Source organism: Schistocerca serialis, chromosome 4, assembly GCF_023864345.2.
Source record: "Schistocerca serialis cubense isolate TAMUIC-IGC-003099 chromosome 4, iqSchSeri2.2, whole genome shotgun sequence".
NCBI classification, from domain to species: domain Eukaryota; kingdom Metazoa; phylum Arthropoda; class Insecta; order Orthoptera; family Acrididae; genus Schistocerca; species Schistocerca serialis.
Window position 1 is genome coordinate 766,214,011 of NC_064641.1, and position 23,749 is coordinate 766,237,759.

Below are 23,749 nucleotides of genomic sequence, written 5' to 3' on the forward strand. Positions count from 1 at the left end.
TCTGCTTCCCTTTCATACCCCTCGACTCCTATAACTGCCATCTGATTTCTGTACAAATTGTAAATAGTCTTTCGCTACCTGAATTTTAGCCCTGCCACCTTCAGAATTTGAAAGCTTTCTCTAAGTCTACAAATGATAGAAACGTAGGTATGCCATACCCAAATGAAATCAGTCAATGATGATTACCATAGAGCCATCAAAATGTGGTGACGAATGCTACTATGGTGTTGTATATGCAATGCCTAACAAAAAAAAATCACTCGGAAGGGGAGGAGGAAATGGAGTGAAACTTCATGGGTTGAGACAGAATGCGATGTAATTTCAGTGACTACAATATTAAGTCAAATTTACAAAGAACTTGGCAGTACGAGCCCACTAATTAGTATGGCGTTGCACGCACTCTGTCGTGTATGCACGCACTTATTCATTTGGGGAAGGTGTTATAAAGCCATTGCACCCTCCCCTGAGGCAAGGTGGCCCACAACTGTTGGAAACTGGTCCTTGATAACCTGGATACTGACGCTGGGGCAGAGCTAACGTCCGAGCTGTTCCCACGTGTGTTTTATAGGGGACATATGTGGGGATCTTGCTGAACACAATGAAACGTCCCCTTAGAACAATTATACATGACTGTGCTTAAACTGACACACAATATTTTTAGCGCAACGCAATCTGACTTTCAAAAATCCCTACAAAAGAATGGCCCTGACTAACATTAACCTATACCTTTCACAAATCACTTACCTCACAAAAATCTTCGTTACTCGAACTCTGCAATACAGCGAGCGCCACTACTGCCAGCTAAATAAAAGATTCAAACTACGGAAGCGACTAACTACTGATAGGCATAGTTAGCAAATGAAAGATTTTAATAGAGAACAAACAATGTATTTACCTTAATAGTGTTGAAAAATCATAATATACATAGCAGTTCATTACATCCAGTCTTACAAATTTCAAAACTCCGCCATTTCTCTCCCCACATCCACGACTGCTGGCGGCTCACCTCCAACTGCGCAACGCTACGCGCTGTTCGCATCCAACTGCCCAACACTACAATGGCAGACAACAATGCAAACTAGCCACAGACTGCACACAGCACAGCCAGTGATTTTCATACAGAGCGCTACGTAACGTTGCCAATAAGAAAACATAAACAGCCTACTAATATAGCTCCCTTGCTCCCCACAAAAAAATTTACAAATTGTTTTAGGCAGTGGCCAATAATGATTTGATAAAATTTTTCATAATTACAATAACAAAGATATCAAATGCACACACTTATTGATACAATGTTGGTCAAAAGCTAAAATTTTCTCACAGTCCATAAAGACAGTCCTGATCGTTCATCACAGTAAAATAGCAGTGTTTTTCTCAAAGTCTGAGCAGTAAATGAAAATGCACACGGAAGTAGTGGATTTCCATGCAGTCTTGAAGAAGTAGTATTGTCCTTCCAACGGAAAGACAGTGCTGACTCTTGACATGCAGACAGGTATTGGTCCACAACAGAGCAAACCCACAGCAGAGTCAGTCGAAATTTTGAAGAATATTGGTAGGTAGGTCATCACAGAGCAGACCCACTGTAGTCCTGGGAGAGATTATGGTATTGGTGGGCCACCAGAGGTGCAGACCCACTGTAGTCCTGGTAGAAATAATGGTACTGGTGAGTCAGCAAAGGTGTAGACCCACTGTAGTCCTTGTAGAAATGGCCAGCAGCCATCTGCTGCGACTGTGCAGGTGCACAATCACCATCGAAGAGTCTTGCAGACAATATAGCAAGTCCATAACCACCACTTGTGCACTCACAAAATTTTTGGAATTGTCCTTAGAACCAGCAATGCTGTTATCCAGTCCCTTGCTGAATTTTTAACACACGTGCAAACACTAACAGTCCCTATTTCTCACATATTGTCCATATACTATGACCAACAGAAACGTGTGCAGTGAAATGGAACTTACAAGTTACTTAATTTGATGAACTGGTGTCAATTACAATTTTATAACATAAGAATACAATTACAAAGGTACAAAATACATCATTAAAGAACATAACAATACAGATAACAGTTGTAGTAATAGGGGCGTTACAAAAGAATAGAAATAACATATACATCAGTGTTACAGAAATTATGACATGAGTACATACATAAAAGATCAGAATAACTTTCGAAACATCAACTTCACACATGAGCATTAAAACAGAACAGAATAAATAATGTCTAAACATCTTTACAAAGAAAATAACATAGTATTTGAAAAATTCTACAACATAAATCTTATTAGCTAAATGCATAAAGACAGGAAAAAGACAAATACACAAGGGTACAGAAACACATAGCAGAATAACACAGGAGAAAAGGACAGGGTTTGTTTTCAGTGTAGCATTTGGTACTGCAGTCCAACCCAAAACTTCATTCCATAGATCTTTCGTCTTATTTCAACATTTGTTTCCACCAAAAAAAAATCCTATCCAAGCATGCTTTCTGTATTCTTCACACCCTCTTTCAAAAATAGTTTTTCTCCACTGTGCACTACTTTTTTGGCGAAACCATTTTCTTATAGCTTCTCAATGCATTTCTTCCAATTCATCATGGTTAGTTTCTCATATAGTCTACCCCCTCTTAAGCTAACTTAAGTCTACTGAGCTCAGATGCTAAACTAAGGGACAAGGCAATGCAGCAGCACAAAACAATTAACACAAACAGCAATGACAAAAAATTCAAATTGGCAAAGCAAGCTGCAGTATATATAAATTAGCAAAGCAATTGCAATATTACAACTAATATAAGGCAATGTGCAGCAAACATGAAAAATAAATCCGTAGTAAAACTGGCTTGATAGAGTAATACAAAGTGAAATTCAGTAACATTATGCCTGGCAAACAGCAGCAGCAAATGAAATAACTTATACCTAAACATGACAAAGCTCAAGCAGAAAAAATAGCACACTAAAGACAACAATGCAGATAAGGGAAATGTATAATCACATCTTAATGTCTCCGTAATCAAAATGGTGCACCACAAAAGCTAATTCTACAAAAAATTACCAAGTACTTGAAAAGAAAATTATATATGCAGTTACTGTTATTAGTCCCTTCTTATTGTTCTTTCCATTCCAAGAGCTCCTTTTTCGAAGAATGTGGATCATAAAATAATTACTTAATAGATCTGTTGACAGAAAGTGTTCACATTAGCAAATGCATTTAAGTTTATTTTATAAAACCAATGCTGCAACACAGCTGGAAACTAGATATCAAATGAAATAAGCAACTATAAAAAGCAAAGCATGAAAATATCATTCAATAGTCATGTGACATTTCATAAGTTAGTAGAAATTCTCTCAACTCTCGTGGAAAGACGCTTGTCATAATCAGGTGTGCAGATGTAAGTATCTTTCCAAGTAATGAGCGGGTCATATTTGCGATGCTTTCTGCAAAGGAATGTCTATTGACATTCCTTTGATAATGGCCTCCTTTTTACTGCACCTGTGCCTCTGAAAGGCACACACTAATGGCTTTTTCTCCAGGCAACTGGCACACCTGGGCGACACCTAGGTCACTTAGCTTCCTTACTGAAATATTTACGACAGCAGTTTGCGCTACAGTGACAGTCTCATATTAAAAAAAATTCAGAGGTCGAGAATTTGCGTTACGAATGTGTAGAAACAAAATCCAATAAATATAACAGTGTCAAAAAATTTTCGCCAGCATAGTGATACATTCACGCATATACACACATTTCATAACTCTTAAAGCACGATTCTCGGTTTCCAACATCCTTTTCCACAAATCAGAGTCCCTAACCACTACTCATTATTCCTTACCTTATTATACATATACATATTCGTAGACACTTCTTCAATATTTCATCATAAGAAATACGTAGCCTAATCAAATTCCTCACATACGGTAGCATCATCTTATTGATCATAAACATATTTCAACAGCATAATACACATCGTCGTCGTAATAATATCGTAACATCGCAGTCAATTTTCAAAATCATGGTAGCTTCCTCCAATAATTTCAAAACCTAAAAAAAATTCTTTGCTCATTTCAATAGTGTGATCTACCTCAAACGTACTTTAAAATCATGCTCCCTTACCAAATACATCATTCAAAGCTCTCATAATATCAGAATGGTTCCGAAAAAATATGAACAGTTCACAAAGTACAGACAAAACACAATTTCATAAGTGTGAAGTTACCCAACTGTGTAATTGCGTAAACATGTGTCACTGATGTAGTAAAAAAATGTTTATCTCTCAGTTAAATGATCAGATAGCTGTGTAATTTGTGTGTTAGAGAAATATGGTACTGATGTGTAAAGTTGTATAAGCCAATACCATATTAGCTAGGGCTCCTTGTGCTTGCCAAACACATGGTACACAAAATAAGCGTGAACCCCCCTGAGGATTAATGTAATTATACCCTCAGGTGTTACAGATTACAGCAATGGAATGAAATGTATCACGGAAAACCTTTGTATCATTGTACTTTAAATATCTTTAAAAATTAATGTTTTAAGTACAAAATTAATCACTCAAATACGTGTACTGTGGTGCTAAACTGTGCGTCTTGTTGTAAGATAATCTCTGTGGAAGTGTCGTAGTTATCGTCCTCCGAAAGCTAAGTTCCGCAAAAGTCAATGTACTTACCTCATGATAAACAAAAGTGAAATGCTTTGCGTATAGATACCTTAGTTATTACGCTTATTGCCGTGATGAAGAAAGTACTGTGCTGTAGCGTATTGTTGTGCTACGGAAAAGGCTGTCTCCTTGTAGCTATACCACAAAAGTTACTACTAAAACATGTTTTACTTTCCAGAATAATACAGAAAAACTGTGCAGATATAAAACAGAATCACCGCAAAAGCAACATTGTAAATTGTCACTCATTAATAGCGTCGTGATAAAATCGTGTAGCTGTCACATAAACTAACCACTGTGTCATCTGGTATCTCACAGAAAGTACTTTAAATCCAGAAAGTATTTACAAGTAAACCAAAATTTAGCATTAAAATCTCATTAGCAGTACCAGTATATGTTCTAAGTATGTAAGCCTTATAGTCGTTACGTAATCGTGCAACAAACAAACAAGAATGTACACACACAATAACACTGTGTCGTCTGTTCACTATAACAATGCATTCGTAATTTCTGTTTAAAAATTTTCCCTAGGTTCTAGACTGGATATTTAACTTCAAACATTGTTGCATGTTAACAGTTTCTTAAGTCTGACAAAGCATACTAGAAATGTGAAGTGAAAAGTTTTATGGCAAAGACAAAGTTAAGAAACAGATTATCTTTCAATAAACGGCCTTACATGTGAAATGTGGTGTAAACCTTTACTCTTCCTTGTACGCAGAGTTTCAACTTCAACGCAATTATCATGTGGTATACATTGGTAAAGAATACTGGAGTTTTTCTCAAGGTTAGCGCCTATGTTATTTTTCTCTGAGCCAGCCGGCGTACGCGGCTGCCTGCGGTGCAAGTCATTGTCTGTTCCTTTGTTGGCGCGCGTCGTTATTGGGATTAGGAGACCTAACTTCCACAAATTCACCTTGTCGAGAGGGCCTTGCTCTGTTTGAATCCCGCCAATTCTGATGCAATTCAGCTCTGTCGTTACGATCATATCATCTGTCGTCATGTTGGTAGATTCCATAGTTTCTTTCTTGTCGGTCACGTGGTGGAGAATTTTTCCCTGAATCGTTACTGCGCGCTGGACCGTTGCGTCTAAAGTTATTGTGTCGCCCTTGATAATAATTATTTTGGTTCCCAAATTGTCTGTTTCCCTGATTGTCTCTGTGATAGTCACTACTGCGGAGAGGTGGTCTTTCCCTGTAGTTATAACTACTCTGCCAACAGTTGTCATACGGGTGGTGTCTGCTTTGGTCACGATTTGTGTTGTGAGAATAGCCTTGTCGTGTCCAGTTATTATTTCTTTCATCGCGGAATTGCGACGGATGTGACCTGTAATTGTTGTGTTCCTGTTTTCGCGTTCCGCGATTGTCAGTGTCAATTTCTAATTCTTGTAAGAGTCCCTGAAAAGCTTCAATGTCGTCTTTGCAACGTCCTGCCAAAATAATATGTCGTAAATGTTCAGGTAATTTGATTAAGCAAATGCGGATGAGTTCTGAGGGGCTGTATGGGTTTGACAGGTACTGATTCTTGTGCAACATGTCTTCAAAATATTTCACAAGACTGGAAAATTCAGATTGTTCGAAATGTTTCATCATTATGATGCTATGTTTTACCCAGTCTTGTGTAGCTTGAGACCAATATGCTGAGAGGAAGGCATGGTAAAATTCTCCTTCACTGTGACAATCGTGAATGACCGATCGCATTCTTACAGCTGGTTCATTCTCTAAATAGCCACACATAAATTCTAATCTGTGCTCTAATGACCAGTTGGGAGGAAAACAATGAGAGAATTGATGGAGCCATGCTTGTGGATGAATGTCGTTGCCAGAATTCTTAAATGTTTTAAATTTACGTGAAGTAATGAACAGCTTATAGTCAAAATCATCATGTCGGCGAGTCGCATATCGGTCATTGTTACGTCGTTTCGGCGGTTCCATTTCAAAATTCGGTGCACCTTGCCAATTTTTTTCATAATTTCCGAAATGCGCTGTGTTATTATTTTGTGGCTGTTCCGTATTTCTATGTCCGTCTTCCCGTATTTGGGCGCGAGTGTCCTCTGAAATACGTAATTCTTGTATTACCTGTGTCAGCTGATCTTGTACTTCCCGGGTTTCTCTTTGGTGTTGCGTATTAATTTGATTCTGATTTTGTTTGAATTTCCTAATTTGTTCGCACTCTTCTGTGTCATTAAAGACTACCAGTTTTGTGTCATCCAGATTATCATCTACCTTCGTAGATAAATTATTTAGCTGATCGGAAAGTTCAACTACTTTGTCTGATAATGAACTAATTTCCTCCATGTGTCTTTCTGAACCAATTTTCAGAGTATCTACTGTGTCCTTTAAGTTTTTCTGAGTTTTTGCAAGTTGCGTAACCGAATCGGTAGATGCAACTGAGTCAATTTTAGCTTGCAAGGTCTCATGATTTTCATGAACAATAGTTTGCAGTTCTCTTGTGGCTGCTTCGTGATTCTGTAATGCATTTTCATGACGCGAAAAAATAGGTTGGAAATGCTCACAAATTTATGTTTTTACGTCATTACAGACTTTTTGACGATTTTACGTAACTCAGTAGTTAAATCTTCACGTGTTTGTTCAAGCGTGGTGTGAAGATTTTATTCCATTGCGTCTAACTGTTGCTGTGTTTGTCTCTGGTGTTGTTCCCTTGTGTCTAACTTTTGAAGATTTTGTCCCATTTGTTTCTGATTTTGTTCAAGCGTTGTGTCTAACTTTTGTAGCCTTTGTCCCATTTGTTGCATTAACTGTAATAACAATGCACTGGTGTCTGAAACATGTTCCTCAGTGCTTTTCGGCAGTGAAGTTGCACCGGCAACATTCAAATTTTGACAAGCAGAAAATGTGTCTTGACTTATTTGAGAAAACGGTGACGACCCAAAACCTGAATTTACAGTATTTGCAAGATTGTGTCCTGTCATTTCGGATTCCTGAGGCGAATTGTTGCTGACCGATCGATCGATAACGCTTCCCTGTTCACTAATTGTTTCACTGTCTACACCATTATTTGCCGCCCGCTCCATTTCCCTATGCACAATTACCAAATTACTACTTTGAACATTAGTTAATTCATTACTCGGTGGCGCTAACACACTGCTTTCGTCTTCACTGTCATTTCTCAGTTTACTTTGGAGCCTAGTATTATGTTTTTCACACGCCATTATTGTCACAATAACACAGAAAAACACAATTGGAAGAGTAAAATAAGAAAACACATTAACATAGCACTGAAAATAATATCTAGTTAATTGCAAGCGCAGCTGCGAAATACTTGGTGCAAATCTACATGCATGCCACAACAACAATGAAAGACTGCAACTACAAAGGAGATTCTCTCTACAATTACGCGCTAGCAATAAACAAAAGCTACCCTAATTACACAAACTACAAGAAAAAAAACAGAAGATTCCAGTGAGGTATCCTCGGCTAAGGGTCGACATATGAAACGTCCCCTTAGAACAATTATACATGACTGTGCTTAAACTGACACACAATATTTTTAGCGCAACGCAATCTGACTTTCAAAAATCACTACAAAAGAATGGCCCTGACTAACATTAACCTATACCTTTCAAAAATCACTTACCTCACAAAAATCTTCGTTACTCGAACTACTGCAATACAGCGAGCGCCACTAATGCCAGCTAAATAAAAGATTCAAACTACAGAAGCCACTAACTACTGATAGGCATAGTTAGCAAATGAATGATTTTAATAGAGAACAAACAATGTATTTACCTTAATAGTGTTGAAAAATCATAATATACATAGCAGTTCATTACATCCAGTCTTACAAATTTCAAAACTCCGCCATTTCTCTCCCCACATCCACGACTGCTGGCGGCTCACCTCCAACTGCGCAACGCTACGCGCTGTTCGCATCCAACTGCCCAACACTACAATGGCAGACAACAATGCAAACTAGCCACAGACTGCACACAGCACAGCCAGTGATTTTCATACAGAGCGCTACGTAACGTTGCCAATAAGAAAACATAAACAGCCTACTTACAACAAGAGTACCTCAACATCATGTAGACAGTTCGTAAAGAGAAGCGCCATTTGTGTACCAGCATAATATTCTCGCAGGAGATGTAACACATGAGAACACAACATGTCAAAAAAATTGCTCTGAGCACTCTGGGACTTAACTTCTGAGGTCATAAGTCCCTTAGAACTTAGAACTACTTAAACCTAACTAACCTAAGGACATCACACACATCCATGCCCGAGGCATGATTCGAACCTGCGACCGTAGCGGTCGCGCGGTTCCAGACTGTAGCGCCTAGAACCGCTCGGCCACCCCAGCCGGCTACAACATGTCAGTCACATACCACTGTACAGTTTGATTTCCCTCAGTCACTACCTGACCTGAAATCATACCCAAAGGGGCTCCAGACCATGGGGCTAAGAGTAAAACCCTTTGACTCTCCAAAACATCGGAAGATTGGGACCTCTCACTGAGTCGCCGCCATGCTCGCCGACAGTGGTCATCCGAGGTACAGTAGGAACGTGATCCGTTACTAAATACACTGCATGGCCAATCGTCAGCAGTTCAAGCTTCCCGGTCACGGCAGCCGTTTGTGTTGTTGACAGTAATTTCCCAGTCCATCTGCTGCTAATCTCCGACCGATGGTGCAAGTTGACACAGGACGAGGAGTTCAGGTCATCAGAGTAGGAGCACATGCTCGGATTAGGGAAGGATAGAAAGGGAAAGCGGTCCTGTGCTTTCGAAGAAAGCATTCCGCCTATTGTTTTAAGTGACTTAGGGAAATCATGGAAAACCTAAATCTGGTTGACTGGACGAGGGTTCGAACTGTTGTCCTCCTGAATGCGAGTCCAGTGTGCTAACCTCTGCGCTACCCCGCTCTGTAGGTCGACACAGAATGTTGCAGGGAGTCCAAACCCCATTCTCAGATGGCAGGCGCAGATGTGGATGGCTTATCGTTGGTGCATCATACAGTGATCCCCCCCCCCCCTCCCCCTCCACGCCATGGTCGGGAACCTTGACAACGAGTATGCCATGCATCACGATCCTACGCAGTCCAACACTGGGCTAGTGTCACATCCAAACGCCACAAAAATCCGGACATTGGGGGATTCGACCAACTGGCCAAATGGATACCCACTGTGACGCCTCGCTCAAACAATGTTAAGTGCTGATAACGCTGTCTCACACAAGTATGTGTCCTCCACAGTGGTCAACCAACATCCGACGCTGTTCATGCCTCTTATATACCATATTAGGCGTGGTAACATTAATGACGACGAACACAATTTATACACTCTGGTGGCCGTTCTGTCACAGAAATGCAATTCTTGTTATTCACACAGCCGCCGGTGGTGTGTATGTGTACCGTGCGCTGTTTTTGTCAGGCAGTGAATATAAATTCAGATTTTAGATTGACTGTGTACTTCCATAACCCACAAATTCTTCTCAGTTGGCTCAAAACTCAGTTGAGTTATACGATGTCTGTTCAAAAAAACCCAGGGACTTTGTCCACAAAATTTTTCTGCGCTTACCTTTCACTTGTTGTGCATGGACTCCTTCTAAATACTCTCCTCCACAAGTGCTGCACCGGTCCCAACGCCCTTTCCACTTCCGGAAGCACTCTTGATACGTCTCCTCCTGGATGTGCGAGGCGCCATCTGCGAATTTTCTTTTATCTCGTCTATCGTTGCAAATCTTCGTCCTTTCAAATAAAAAAAGTCCGCAGGGTCCAGGTCTGGAGAGTACGGAGGATGAGGCAAAACAGTGGTTTCGTTTTTTTGTGTTTTTTTGTTTTGTTATGTGCAATAGATTGCAAGGCAAAGGTCTTTCTGGTCGTGGCTCATGAGCCGTGGAAGAAACTTGGCTTCAACACGACGCATTCCAAGATGCTGTGTTAGGATTTCACGACATGATCCAACTGAAATGGTACACTACTGGCCATTAAAATTGCTACACCAAGAAGAAATGCAGATCATAAACGGGTATTCATTGGACAAATATATTATACTAGAACTGACATGTGATTATATTTTCACGCAGTTTGGGTGCATGTATCCTGAGAAATCAGTACCCAGAACAAGCACCTCTGGCCATAATAACGGCCTTGATACGCCTGGGCATTGAGTCAGACAGAGTTTGGATGGCGTCTACAGGTACAGCTGCCGATGCAGCTTCAACATGATACCACAGTTCATCAAGAGGAGTGACTGGCGTATTGTGACGAGCCAGTTGCTCGGCCACCATTGGCCAGACGTTTTCAATCGGTGAGAGATCTGGAGAATGTGCTGGCCGGGGCAGCAGTCGAACATTTTCTGTATCCAGAAAGGCCCGTACAGGACCTGCAACATGCGGTCGTGCATTATCCAACTGAAATGTAGTGTTTCGCAGGGATCGAATGAAGGGTAGAGCCACGGGTCGTAACACATCTGAAATGTAACGTCCACTGTTCAAAGTGCCGTCAATGCGAACAAGAGGTGACCGAGACACGTAACCAATGGCACCCAATACCATCACGCCGGGTGATACGCCAGTATGGCGATGACGAATACACGCTTCCAATGTGTGTCCACCGCGATGTCGCCAAACACGGATGCGACCATCATGATGCTGTAAACCAGGGCCGGCTAAACGCTGCACAGTGTGCAGACGTGCGGAAATGCTGCACATGCGCACACGTGTGCGACAGTGACATCTGTTATTAGACATGTGTCCTAAATGAACAGCGGCGGCTCCACTTCCTTGTTTATGTAGTACAAGCAAGAGCGCAACGTACCCAGTCTCGTTTACCCCTGGTGACCGTAACCTTAACAGAGAGGGATTGAGAAATGGCAGGTAGGCCTTCAGTGAAAAAGCAAAGGACGGGAGATCTATGTTCTCAGTAGTTTAAAAACGACTGAGAACTACAATTCTTTTTTATAGACGTTGCTGAAAACTCACAGTGTTTGCTGTTCCGCCGAATAATAGGCGGCCAGCGTAAGTTTTCAATTGAAAGACACTACAATGCATATCACAAAGACGAGTGTAGTGTACTCAACAGTGAAGAACGGCAAGCAAAATTAAATGTCCTTAAGAAAATGGATGAGACATATCAACTCGATTTTACTGTACGTCAAAGTAACTGATACTTCTTGAACTCTTAGTTTCTTGTGTTACATTTATGTCTATTTTACTGTACGCTGTACAATGTACGGTTTTCAATTTTCCAGAATGACAACCACACTAAATCTTCACTGCGAGCAAGTTTTAAAATCGCATTAAGAATTGCACAATCTGGGAAACCCTTTCCGAAGGGGAGTTTGTGAAAGGATGTCTGACTGATGCTGCAGAACTTGTGTGTCCCACGAACGTTAGCAGATGTCAAGAAATCAGTCTATCCAAACGAACAGTGACAAGACGTATCAGTGCTATGGTCGGCTATGTGCACAGGCAGCTAATAAATAAGGCTAAAGACTTTGTTGCTTTCTGTGTTGCGCTCGATAAAGCAACAGATCTTACAGATACAACCCAGGTTGTGATATACATACTAGGTGTCGATAACGCACTTTGTGTAACAGAGGACGTTTTGGACTTAAAGGGACTACTACAGGTGCGGACTTACTCCAAGCTGTCGAGCAAGCGATTGATGATGTCGGTATGGACTGGAATCGGTTAGTTTCAGTGACCACAGATGGAACACCATCAATGCAAGGCCATCGGAGAGGACTCGTAGCGCGGATGCGCAAAAAGCTAGGGCGCACAGACGAGACGTTGTACGGAATTCACTGCATTCTGCATCGAGAGGCGTTTTGTGCAAAATCAGTAACGTTAGCAAATGTCATGCAAGTTGTTGTGCGGACTGTAAATTATCTGAAGGCACATGAGCTTACGCATCGCCAGTTTCGGCGGTTCTTGGAGGAATTAGGAGCGGAGTACGGCGACATACCTTATTATACCGAAGTACGCTGGCTCAGTCGACGTAAAACGCTGAAAATATTTTTTTTATTTACGTTTGATCATAGTAACAGTTTTACACGAGAAGGGAAAAAGTGAACCTATGTTGGAAGACCCTTGTTGGATATCAGACCTTGCATTTCTCGTGGACATTACGTCTCATATGAACAGCCTGAACGTCAGTTTGCAAGGTGAAAATAATTTAATTTCTGACATGTTGGAAGAAGTTAATGCCTTTGAAAGGAAGCTTGCGCTTCGGGAGAGCCAGAAAACAGTGCACATTTCCCTACTCTTGGACTGGTCCATGAATGTGCTAGATTTGAAGAATACGTGTCAATAATTGTAAAAATTAAGGAACAATTTCGAGCACGATTTGCAGATGTTACGAGTTTGTCTCCTGTCATTCGCCTCTTTGCTCGACCGTTCTCGTCGTCAGTTGAAGATGCTCCGAATGATCTACAGATGGAACTGATCGACCTACAGTGCAATACAAGACTGAAGGACAAGTTCTTTTCAGTGTGAAGTACAAAAGAATTCTACGAAAATTTTTCACAACAAGAATTTCCACGTCTGCGCCGAGAAGCCGCGAGAGTTATGACCCTGTTCGGGTCGACATACGTTTTTGAAAGATTTTTCTCGGTGATGAAAATGAATAAATCAAGGTTTCGATCAAGCATAAGTGATGATGAAAATCTTCGTAACTGCTTGCGTTCGTCAATGAGCCGTGCTTTTGTGCCAGATATTAACTACACTCCTGGAAATGGAAAAAAGAACACATTGACACCGGTGTGTCAGACCCACCATACTTGCTCCGGACACTGAGAGAGGGCTGTACAAGCAATGATCACACGCACGGCACAGCGGACACACCAGGAACCGCGGTGTTGGCCGTCGAATGGCGCTAGCTGCGCAGCATTTGTGCACCGCCGCCGTCAGTGTCAGCCAGTTTGCCGTGGCATACGGAGCTCCATCGCAGTCTTTAACACTGGTAGCATGCTGCGACAGCGTGGACGTGAACCGTATGTGCAGTTGACGGACTTTGAGCGAGGGCGTATAGTGGGCATGCGGGAGGCCGGGTGGACGTACCTCCGAATTGCTCAACACGTGGGGCGTGAGGTCTCTACAGTACATTGATGTTGTCGCCAATGGTCGGCGGAAGGTGCACGTGCCCGTCGACCTGGGACCGGACCGCAGCGACGCACGGATGCGCGCCAAGACCGTAGGATCTTACGCAGTGCCGTAGGGGACCGCACCGCCACTTCCCAGCAAATTAGGGACACTGTTGCTCCTGGGGTATCGGCGAGGACCATTCGCAACCGTCTCCATGAAGCTGGGCTACGGTCCCGCACACCGTTAGGCCGTCTTCCGCTCACGCCCCAACATCGTGCAGCCCGCCTCCAGTGGTGTCGCGACAGGCGTGAATGGAGGGACGAATGGAGACGTGTCGTCTTCAGCGATGAGAGTCGCTTCTGCCTTGGTGCCAATGATGGTCGTATGCGTGTTTGGCGCCGTGCAGGTGAGCGCCACAATCAGGACTGCATACGACTGAGGCACACAGGGCCAACACCCGGCATCATGGTGTGGGGAGCGATCTCCTACACTGGCCGTACACCACCGGTGATCGTCGAGGGGACACTGAATAGTGCACGGTACATCCAAACCGTCATCGAACCCATCGTTCTACCATTCCTAGACCGGCAAGGGAACTTGCTGTTCCAACAGGACAATGCACGTCCGCATGTATCCCGTGCCACCCAACGTGCTCTAGAAGGTGTAAGTCAAGTACCCTGGCCAGCAAGATCTCCGGATCTGTCCCCCACTGAGCATGTTTGGGACTGGATGAAGCGTCGTCTCACGCGGTCTGCACGTCCAGCACGAACGCTGGTCCAACTGAGGCGCCAGGTGGAAATGGCATGGCAAGCCGTTCCACAGGACTACATCCAGCATCTCTACGATCGTCTCCATGGGAGAATAGCAGCCTGCATTGCTGCGAAAGGTGGATATACACTGTACTAGTGCCGACATTGTGCATGCTCTGTTGCCTGTGTCTATGTGCCTGTGGTTCTGTCAGTGTGATCATGTGATGTGTCTGACCCCAGGAATGTGTCAATAAAGTTTCCCCTTCCTGGGACAATGAATTCACAGTGTTCTTATTTCAATTTCCAGGAGTGTATATCATTTCTCATGACCAATGATAAACGTTGTTGGGTTTATTCCTTTCATAATTAAAAATTATTGTTTACTAACTGTGCATTACTGCCTCATTCTGCTCCATGTTACATTATTATCAGGAAAACTGGTCATTAAACCGATTGTTCCAATGTATACTTACATTTAGGTTGCTTTTGTTTTTTAAATGTGTGAAGGGCTACGCTCAGCTGAAGTCGATAAAACGTAACATTCATCTAATTGTCGATTATTATGCAGATTTCAGACGGAAGTGATGAAAGATATAGCACTAATGGTCTTGAAATAACAGGTTATCATCGAGAGGTCTGCGGTTATCATTCTGTTCGGAGGTCAGTGAGACAGAAATTATGTGGGTGTAACTGAGGGCACCGAGAATTAGTTATAGGAAACCTTGCATTAATTTAATGTTATTTGAAATCATGAATAAGGTTCGTTGGAAGTCGCTAAGTGCTCTCTTTCTTAAATACTAAATCAAAAACATTCTGCGTATTTACGAGCCGTCAGTCAAGCTGCCTTAATAAAAACCCACGGTTGTTAACTGTATTACTTGTCTTGCTGGGTTAAACTGTTAACATAAAAGTAGATGTCTGAATGAGTAGAGTGTGACAGTATTTTAAATGTTTAATACGCGAAATACCTTCCCATGGTTGGCTTGCAAGCTGTGGGAAGAGCACTAGAATGCGCCGGTACGGAGTATCCTAGCAAGTGGATAAAGCGACATCTGCACTACATGAACGATGACGGCTGCGGCGTGTACGCTATGACCCGCAAGTTGCACATGTGCAGGACTGCAGGAGCACCGCACGCGTGCAGAATTTCTGGCCGACCCTGCTGTAAACAGAACCTGGATTCATCCAAAAAAATGACGTTTTGCCATTCGTGCACCTAGGTTCGTCGTTGAGTATACCATCGCAGGCGCTCCTGTCTGTGATGCAGCGTCAAGGATAACCGCAGCCATGATCTCCGAGCTGATAGTCCATGCTGCTGCAAACGTCGTCGAACTGTTCGTACAGATGGTTGTTGTCTTGCAAATGTCCCCATCTGTTGACTCAGGGATCGAGACGTGGCTGCACGATCCGTTACAGCCATGCAGATAAGATGCCTGTCATCTCGACTGCTAGTGATACGAGGCCGTTGGGATCCAGCACGGCGTTCCGCATTACCCTCCCGAACCCACCGGTTCCATATTCTGCTAGCAGTCATTGGGTCTCGACCAACGCGACCAGCAATGTCGCGATACGATAAACCGGAATCGCGATAGGCTACAATCCGACCTTTATCAATGTCGGAAACGTGATGGTACGCATTTCTCCTCCTTACACGAGGCATCACAACAACGTTTCACCAGGCAACGCCGGTCAACTGTGTATGAGAAATCGGTTGGAAACTTTCCTCATGTCAGAACGTTGTAGGCGTCGCCACCGGCGCCAGCCTTGTGTGAATGCTCTGAAAAGCTAATCATTTGCATATCACAGCATCTTCTTCCTGTCGTTTAAATTTTGCGTTTGTAGCACCTCATCTTCGTGGTGTAGCAATTTTAATGGCCAGTACTGTATATTCTTCTGCAATCTCTCGGTCAGTCAGTCTTCGTTTTCCACGCACAATTTCGTTGACGTTCTTGACAAGAGCGTCGTCTGTAGACGTCGAAAGGCGTCCTGAACGAGGGTCATGTTCAACTTACATCCGGCCATTTCTAAACCGTGTGAACCGTTCGTAACACCGATTACGGCTTAAGCACTCATCTCCGTAGGTTCCCTGCATCATTTGGTTTGTCTCTTGAGTTACACGCAAAATTTAATACAGGCTCATTGCTTCTCTAAATCTGCGAACGCGAAATTCGCAAACTGTGTGATACAACATTCTACTTAATACAGCACAGAACAACAACAAACAAACATACAACAATAAAACTTTCGGCAGTTACATATTAAACACAGGCGTGCGCAGGGATGCCAACCGCATTTCGCTCCAACACACCATTGGCGTGAAATTGTGAATGTTCCGGATTTTTTTCAGCAGCCCTCGTATGTAATTTCTGCTTTCAAACTTGCTTCTTCTCAGTACGCTAACCATTGATTGAAAGGACTGATTTCGCTTTCATTTTGCCTTTCGCGGGCAAGTGCTCTACCAACTGAGCTACCCAAGCACTACTGACGGCCCAGGGCATGAGTGTGCTGGGGTAGCTCAGTTGGTAGAGCACTTGCCCGCGAATGGCAAAGGTCCCGAGTTCGAGTCTCGGTCCGGCACTCAGTTTTAATCTGCCAGGAAGTTTCATTGCCGTTGTTCTGGTGCTACGACGATGATCGGAGGTCACAGGTGACAAGGCTAATACACGAGCTCTTCTCTGAGGAGCGACGGCCATTGACGCACTGCATATGGTGATCAGCCAATCGACAGCATAGTTCGGTCTTCAGAGGCATCACGCATTCTCCCAAATGTCAGTCGTTATTTGAAAATAAAAAACAGAATTTCTGTAAATGCACAGCAAATATACATTTAACACTTAGTAGAACATAAAAATAACTTAATATAATTTGTATAATGCGTAGTAGATACATTTAGTCGCCTGTTGCAAGTAGTGAGTATCACAAACACATTCCACCCACTGCTCTAAGCAGACCGTAACACTTCCTATGGCGACAAGATCGTATGATTTAGCAGGCCCGAGTGTTTGTCAAATCTGGAAAGTATGCACCCAGCTTTGCGAACACGGCTTTTGTGTTCTTGGAAGACGGGACTGTCCATAGGGTGCCCATTATGAAGGTACAGAAGAGAGGGCGATGCTTGGACGACGAAATTGTGGAAATTAAGATGGTGGTTTATTTTGAATAAAGTCCTTTTATGTATTGGGCCGCATCATTTGAAAGCTAAACAATTAGAAAAACAGACTTTTGGACAATCGGTTGTACACAAGGCGCCCTAACTGCTACCTCCCCCCCCCCCCCCCCGCCCATTTAAAATATCTTAGGGGGAGCCCCTCTAGGCTTGCACTTGCATGGTTGCATGTGACCATCATAAAAAGCTCTCTCTGACTCCTCTGCGAATCGGGGGATCGCAGAATACACGTTTGCAATGTTGCCCATACGTCTGATGTGGTGATCCATTAATATGGTCCTGTAAGTGATACAGCATGCAGAAACGTTTGAAGGTAGTAGTTTAGGACAGATGGTAAAAAGTGCCACGGCGAGCCGTGGACTAAACCTCTGCGACGTTCTGGACGGATGGTAGGACTGTCGGTGGACATGTACTGCTAACATTGACAGTCCATTCAGTGTGCAAGGGTTATTGCTCTGCGCAGACGACGTCTCCTTGACCAACTGTAGGGGTCTCGATCCTGTAAAATTCCAAGGCCTTCATCAGAGTGGTCAGTTTGATTACAAAATCAGCCTCTCAATGTAAATTATCGTGCGAAATTTGTTTGTGATTTTTGTGTTGCCAGTTTCCCTGTGTGATCAGTTGTTTGATTGTTTCGACTGTATAGGTGTCAGAACCAGTCAGCCTTGTTGAGGTACAGTCGCTCGCCGTTATGATGTCTATCTCAGTTTTTGAATTGTCCATAGGTGTTCAGTTGCCACTGCTAATGTGTCTTTGATCTGTTATCCTTCCCCCTATGGTGGCGAGAGAAATTTCCAGATTTTGATGAAGGGGTTTTTCGAATGTCTCGAGTTCGAGTAGAGTCGTGTAGCGAGTTTCTTGAATATCTCCAGTATAGCACATGGTCTCCTTAATACACCGTTCCATTTCGGTTGTCACGTGACAGCCTGTATCACTTCCCTCAACTTCCCTGGACAGTTCGAAAGGAAGGTACGTGTGGATGGGTGGCTGTGCGGTAGCCTGTTGCCTGTGGCACTCTATGACAGGTGGTTGGCACGTTACAGCGAATCGGCAGCTTGAGACCAGGGGCAGAGTTTCCCTGAAGCGAGTAGACGGTATTTCTGTTGTGACCTCCTGTTCATGTTGGAGAATCCAGAACTTGCGGAGCTGCTGGCTGGCAAACACACGCGGCCTTCTCGACTCAACTGCGAACGTCCAATGTAGCAGTTCCCTTCGCAATGTTCACTGGTTGAGACGGACACGCATTCATTGAAGCAGCATTTCCTGTCTGGTTTTGAGTCAACTCTCACAAGGCGTGAAGCCCGTCTCCAGTCCTTGACGCTTGTGGCCTTTTTTGGACCACTATTCTCCCGTTGCGAGCGATGCAACATTCCCCATAAAGACGGTGGACAGCCAGTGTTGATCCACCAAGAAATAGAGCAACTTAGTTCGCGCTGTTGTCTTGTACACAACCAAAGACGATATCTCCTTTCTGTCATACGTCCAAGTCGACCCATCATCTTGCACTGATTCCTCGCTAGTGACTGGTGCATAGACACCTCTTCACTGCCACGGCTTACGACAGCAGTGGCGAGTGACATGATCGCCTGGTACGATATTTTGTCCCGTGAGGTTATTACTACTGCTATCATTAGCGTTAGTCCTAAAAGTGTCAAGTGTAATTATTACCTTTAACGTTTGTGATGGGCAGTATTTGATAACTGTACCCGATGTTCAACAAAATTGTGAAGACTGTCGAAGCAGGTATGCACTATGTGATCGAAACAGAATGTCAAATCAAACGCCTTTCAGCTGTCTAATTTCCAAACTGTTATTTTACTGGGCTACCAGTTTTGGCAATCTCCAGGCCACCTTCAGACCCCCTGACCGACGCGTAGAAAGATTCCAACCTCAGTTCCGGCCAAAATAGGGGCCAACATTCAAAGACTGGTATCTGTAGATTTTCGTTACAGAAATCACTTCACACATCATCAGAGTCGGCAGACGCTGTTTGAAGTGATCGCTGCAACGAAAATCTACAGATTCCTGTCTTTGAATGCTGGCCCCTATTTTGACTGGAACCGAGGTTGGAATCTTCCTACACGTCGGTCAGGGGGTCTGAAAGTGGCGTAATAATTCGCTGAAACTGGTACCCCAATAAAATAACGGTTTGGAAATAGACTGCTGAAAGGTGTTTGATTTGACATTCTGTACTAAACAGCCAAGGTCCTGAACCATCTCTGAAAAGGTGGACATACAAAGAGACATGATCAAAAGTATTCATGTGCCTATTAGTGGGCATTAATATGACGTGTGTTGACCCTTCAACTTTTTGAAGTCTTGAACTCTGGTGGGAACTCTTTGAATGAGGAGTCTGAATGTCTATGAAAGAGTGCCAGCCCATTCTTCCTCAACAGTCAAAACCAGAGAAGGTAGTGATGTTGGACACTGGAATCCGGAGAAAAATCGACGTTCTAGCTCATCCCAAAGGTATTCCATTGGGCACAGGTCTGGACTCTGAACAGGCAACTTCATTTCACCAATGTTATTCTCCGCACACCATTGCTTTATAAACGCTGCTTTAGGACAGGGAGCAATGACATGCTGATACAAACATTCATCACATCCGAACAGTTTCTCTACTGTACGCAGTACAAAATGCTGTGAAATGTGTTAATATACTTAAGCGTTCAGCGTTTTCTTAAGCGCAATAAGGGGACCATATCCAACCCATGAAAAACACACCCATCATCCATATCATTACACCATCTCCTTTGTACTTCATTGCTGGCACTACACATGATAGCAGGTAACGTTGTGTAGGCATTTGTCAAACCCAAGTCCTTCTAAGGGATTGCCACAGGGTATATCATGATTCATGACTCCAAACCACTCGTTCCAGTCATCCAATGTCCAGTGGCGCCGCTCTTTACACCATCTTGAGCGTCGCTTAGCATTGACTACAGAAATGTGACACTCCTGAGGAGGACCGAGCGATGTGGCGTAGTGGTTAGCACAATGGACTCGCATTCAGGAGGACGGCGGTTCAATCCTGTGTCCGGCCATCCTGATTTAGGTTTTCCGTGATTTTCCTAAATCGCTTCAGGTAAATGCCGAGATGGTTCCTTTGACTGGGCACGTCCGACTTCCTTCCCCACCCTTCCATAATCCGATGAGACCAATGACCTCGCTGTTTTGTCTCTTCACCCAAATCAACCCAACCCTCATGAGGAGCGTACGACCATTGTACCCCATTATTTTTAACTCCCTACCCACATCAATGTGGTAGATGGATTGCTGACTGCTGGTAGCACTTTCGCACTGACAAGTGTTTCCTTCTGCTGGTTTCATGCGATTTTTTACAACTACTCCCTGGAATTCTTGGTGGTCCCTGTCCGTCAGGAGATGAGGTCAGTCTGGTCTTGGTCTAGTACTTGCTGGTTCCTTCGCGTTTCTACTTCACATTCATAATAACAGCAGTCAGCTTGGGAAGCCTTAAAAGGGTTGAAATGTCCCTGATGGATTTGTTACTCATGTTACATCCAATGCCTAGTCCACATTTGAAGTGTCTGAGTTCTCCTGACCGAACCATTCTGACGTTACTGCTTCTATATTGGCAACACAATACTCCCCGTCTTCTTTCATACTGACATGAATGGCCCTCTCGACATCTAGTCATAGGGATGTCCGGACAATTTTGACCAGACAGTGTAAAAGGGAACTTCAGACCCAATTTTTTCAGCTAATGTAATTGACTGATTGGAACAATAACATATTTGCTTATGTGTATGTTACAGCGTACTGGCATTACATGTAAACACGTGCCCCGCTGAAGGCCTGATGCCCATGATCAAAGGCACGATCGGCAGTTTCTGGCCGACTCTGTTCGTGGAACGCCGCTACGCACACAAAGCGTTACCCTACTGGACGAACATCCTCAACATGGTTCTGCAGGAGATGGGCTACTTGCACCTTCAAGCTTCCAAACCAGACACCATAGGTAAGCAAAACGTTTCTGTTCCAGAGCATACCGGCTATCAGCTAGCAGGTAGCTCCATCATTTCCATCTACATCTACAACTACACACATACTCAGCAAACCACTGTGAAATACACTGAACAGAGTACTGGGCGTGGTACTTCTCACATATTAAGATCCCTTTCTGTACCAATCTCACATGGAGCGAATGAATGCGTAAGTGCCTCTGAGAATGTTGAAATTAATCTATTTTTGTCTTTATGGTCGCTGCGAGAGTGATACTTACTGAGTTGAAGGATACCTCTAGATTCTTCACTTAATACTCGTTCCTAAAAATTGTAAATTGGCTTTCGAGGGATAATTGCCGTGTGTCTTCAAGACTCAGCCGATTCAAGTTTTTCAACATTTGCGTGCCGCGATCCCGTGAGGGAAACAAACCTGTGACCATTCGTGGCCCCTTCTTTCTATATGTTCAATATCCCATATCCTATAGCACATCGGTTCCACCCACTTGACCAAAAATGTAAGATGGACGCACAAGTGAGTGACTTGTAAACATTTTCGTTTGCAGACTGACTGTATTTTCCTAGTGTCCTACCAATGAACCGAAGTCTGCCACCTGCCTCACCTACGATTGAGCGTGCGTGACCATTCCATTCTACGTCCCGCACAAATTGACTGATTCTAAATGAGAATCATTGATAATGTAGTTACAAGTGTTAAGAGGTCCATGACTAAGGAATTTATTGCTAGCGCACTCGAGCAAATGTAATTTCGATGGATTGCTCACGCGCTGCCTGCGGTATGTAAGCTATAAGAGAATCAGACCAGAGAGCAGTGTTGGCTGCAGTAAGAGCAGTGTCAGTAGCAGTAAGTAGTAGCTAGCAGTCGTGTGCATGGAGTTGGCTGGGCCGGTCGTGGGGAGGGATGGCGGTGCCTGAGCGATGTAATATGAGGTAAAATCACCCGCGCGCATATGTCGTTTGTTAAGCTAAATTTGTACTATTGTTATATCAAGTCCCATGTAAATGTTTCAAAAAATCTTTTAATAATAATCTTTTTTATATAATTAACTTTTTGACAATAATTCATCTGATTTTAAAGAATTTGCTAATTTCTGCAATCCATGGTCATCCCGATTATCGTAAGGAAAAATCAGTTGTTTCTCTTTATACATGACAAAGCTAACGTCCAGCATTGCACTGGGCTGTGCCAGAAAAATTGCTTATAGAAGCAGATATATACGCGTTATCCGACGACTTCATTGAGGTAAGAATTTTCAATTTATTCAGAATGATCTTTCAGGGCCATGACGCAGTACTGCTGACGTCCAAATTTACCAGTTTAGATTCACAGTCAGTTAATTATTGAAGGGTTATATGTGAGCCACAATTTTATTGAGAGATTAGTCAAACATTATTATAGCGAGGTTACGGAATAATAAACTGTTGGGGGAATAATAAACTGTTGGGAGGTTACACAAGATACTAAGTTTTTTTTCTTTTTCTGAAGTGCACAATTTTGCATTTCTCTACATATAAAACGAGCTGCAAATTGTTGCACCAAATCGAAATCTTATCAAGATCATATCGGATATTTGTGCAGCTTTTTTCAAATAGGCCACCATCATAGACGACTGGATCATCAGTAAAATATCTGAGGCTTCTATTAATGCTCTGTGCCTGTACATGAATAAGTCGATGACTGTCCATCTGAGATAACATGCTGCGTACTCCCTACCAAGAAATCCTCAATCCAGTCACTGATTTTGTTTGATACCCTGTAGTATTGTACTTTTGTTATTAAAGATTGACGATTTTCGAATTCAAGAAATAATGCATTCGCCTGATTTATTTGATCCATTGCTTTCAGGACCCCATGTGAGAAAAACACAAGTACTGTCTCGCATGACCAATGTTTTTGGATTCGACAAGAGATGGATGTTATTGACACTGGACAGTAGTTTTGTGAATCACTTCTGTCTTCTTGAAGACAGGTGTGATCTCTGCCTCTTTCCAACTAATGGGCACGGTTTTTTGTTTAGGGGATCTACGACACGTTATTATTAAAATAGGCGGCAACTCAGGCGTAGGTTCTTCATAGAATCTGATAGAGATGCCATCGGGACTTGGAGTCTCGCTAAATTGTAGCAAATTTAGTCGTTTCTCAATTCTAGGTACTCCTTGGCCAT

General features: G+C 43.1%; 1 protein-coding gene across 1 annotated transcript in view; it reads left to right on the forward strand.

Annotated features, from left to right (window-relative positions):
* LOC126474929 (juvenile hormone epoxide hydrolase 1-like) overlaps positions 1–23,749 on the forward strand; it is a 108,607-nt gene that overhangs the window by 66,551 nt on the left and 18,307 nt on the right. Inside the window, exon 4 of the mRNA XM_050102445.1 lies at positions 21,378–21,580. Coding sequence (XP_049958402.1) covers positions 21,378–21,580 — 203 coding nt within the window. The remainder of the gene's footprint in view (positions 1–21,377; positions 21,581–23,749) is intronic.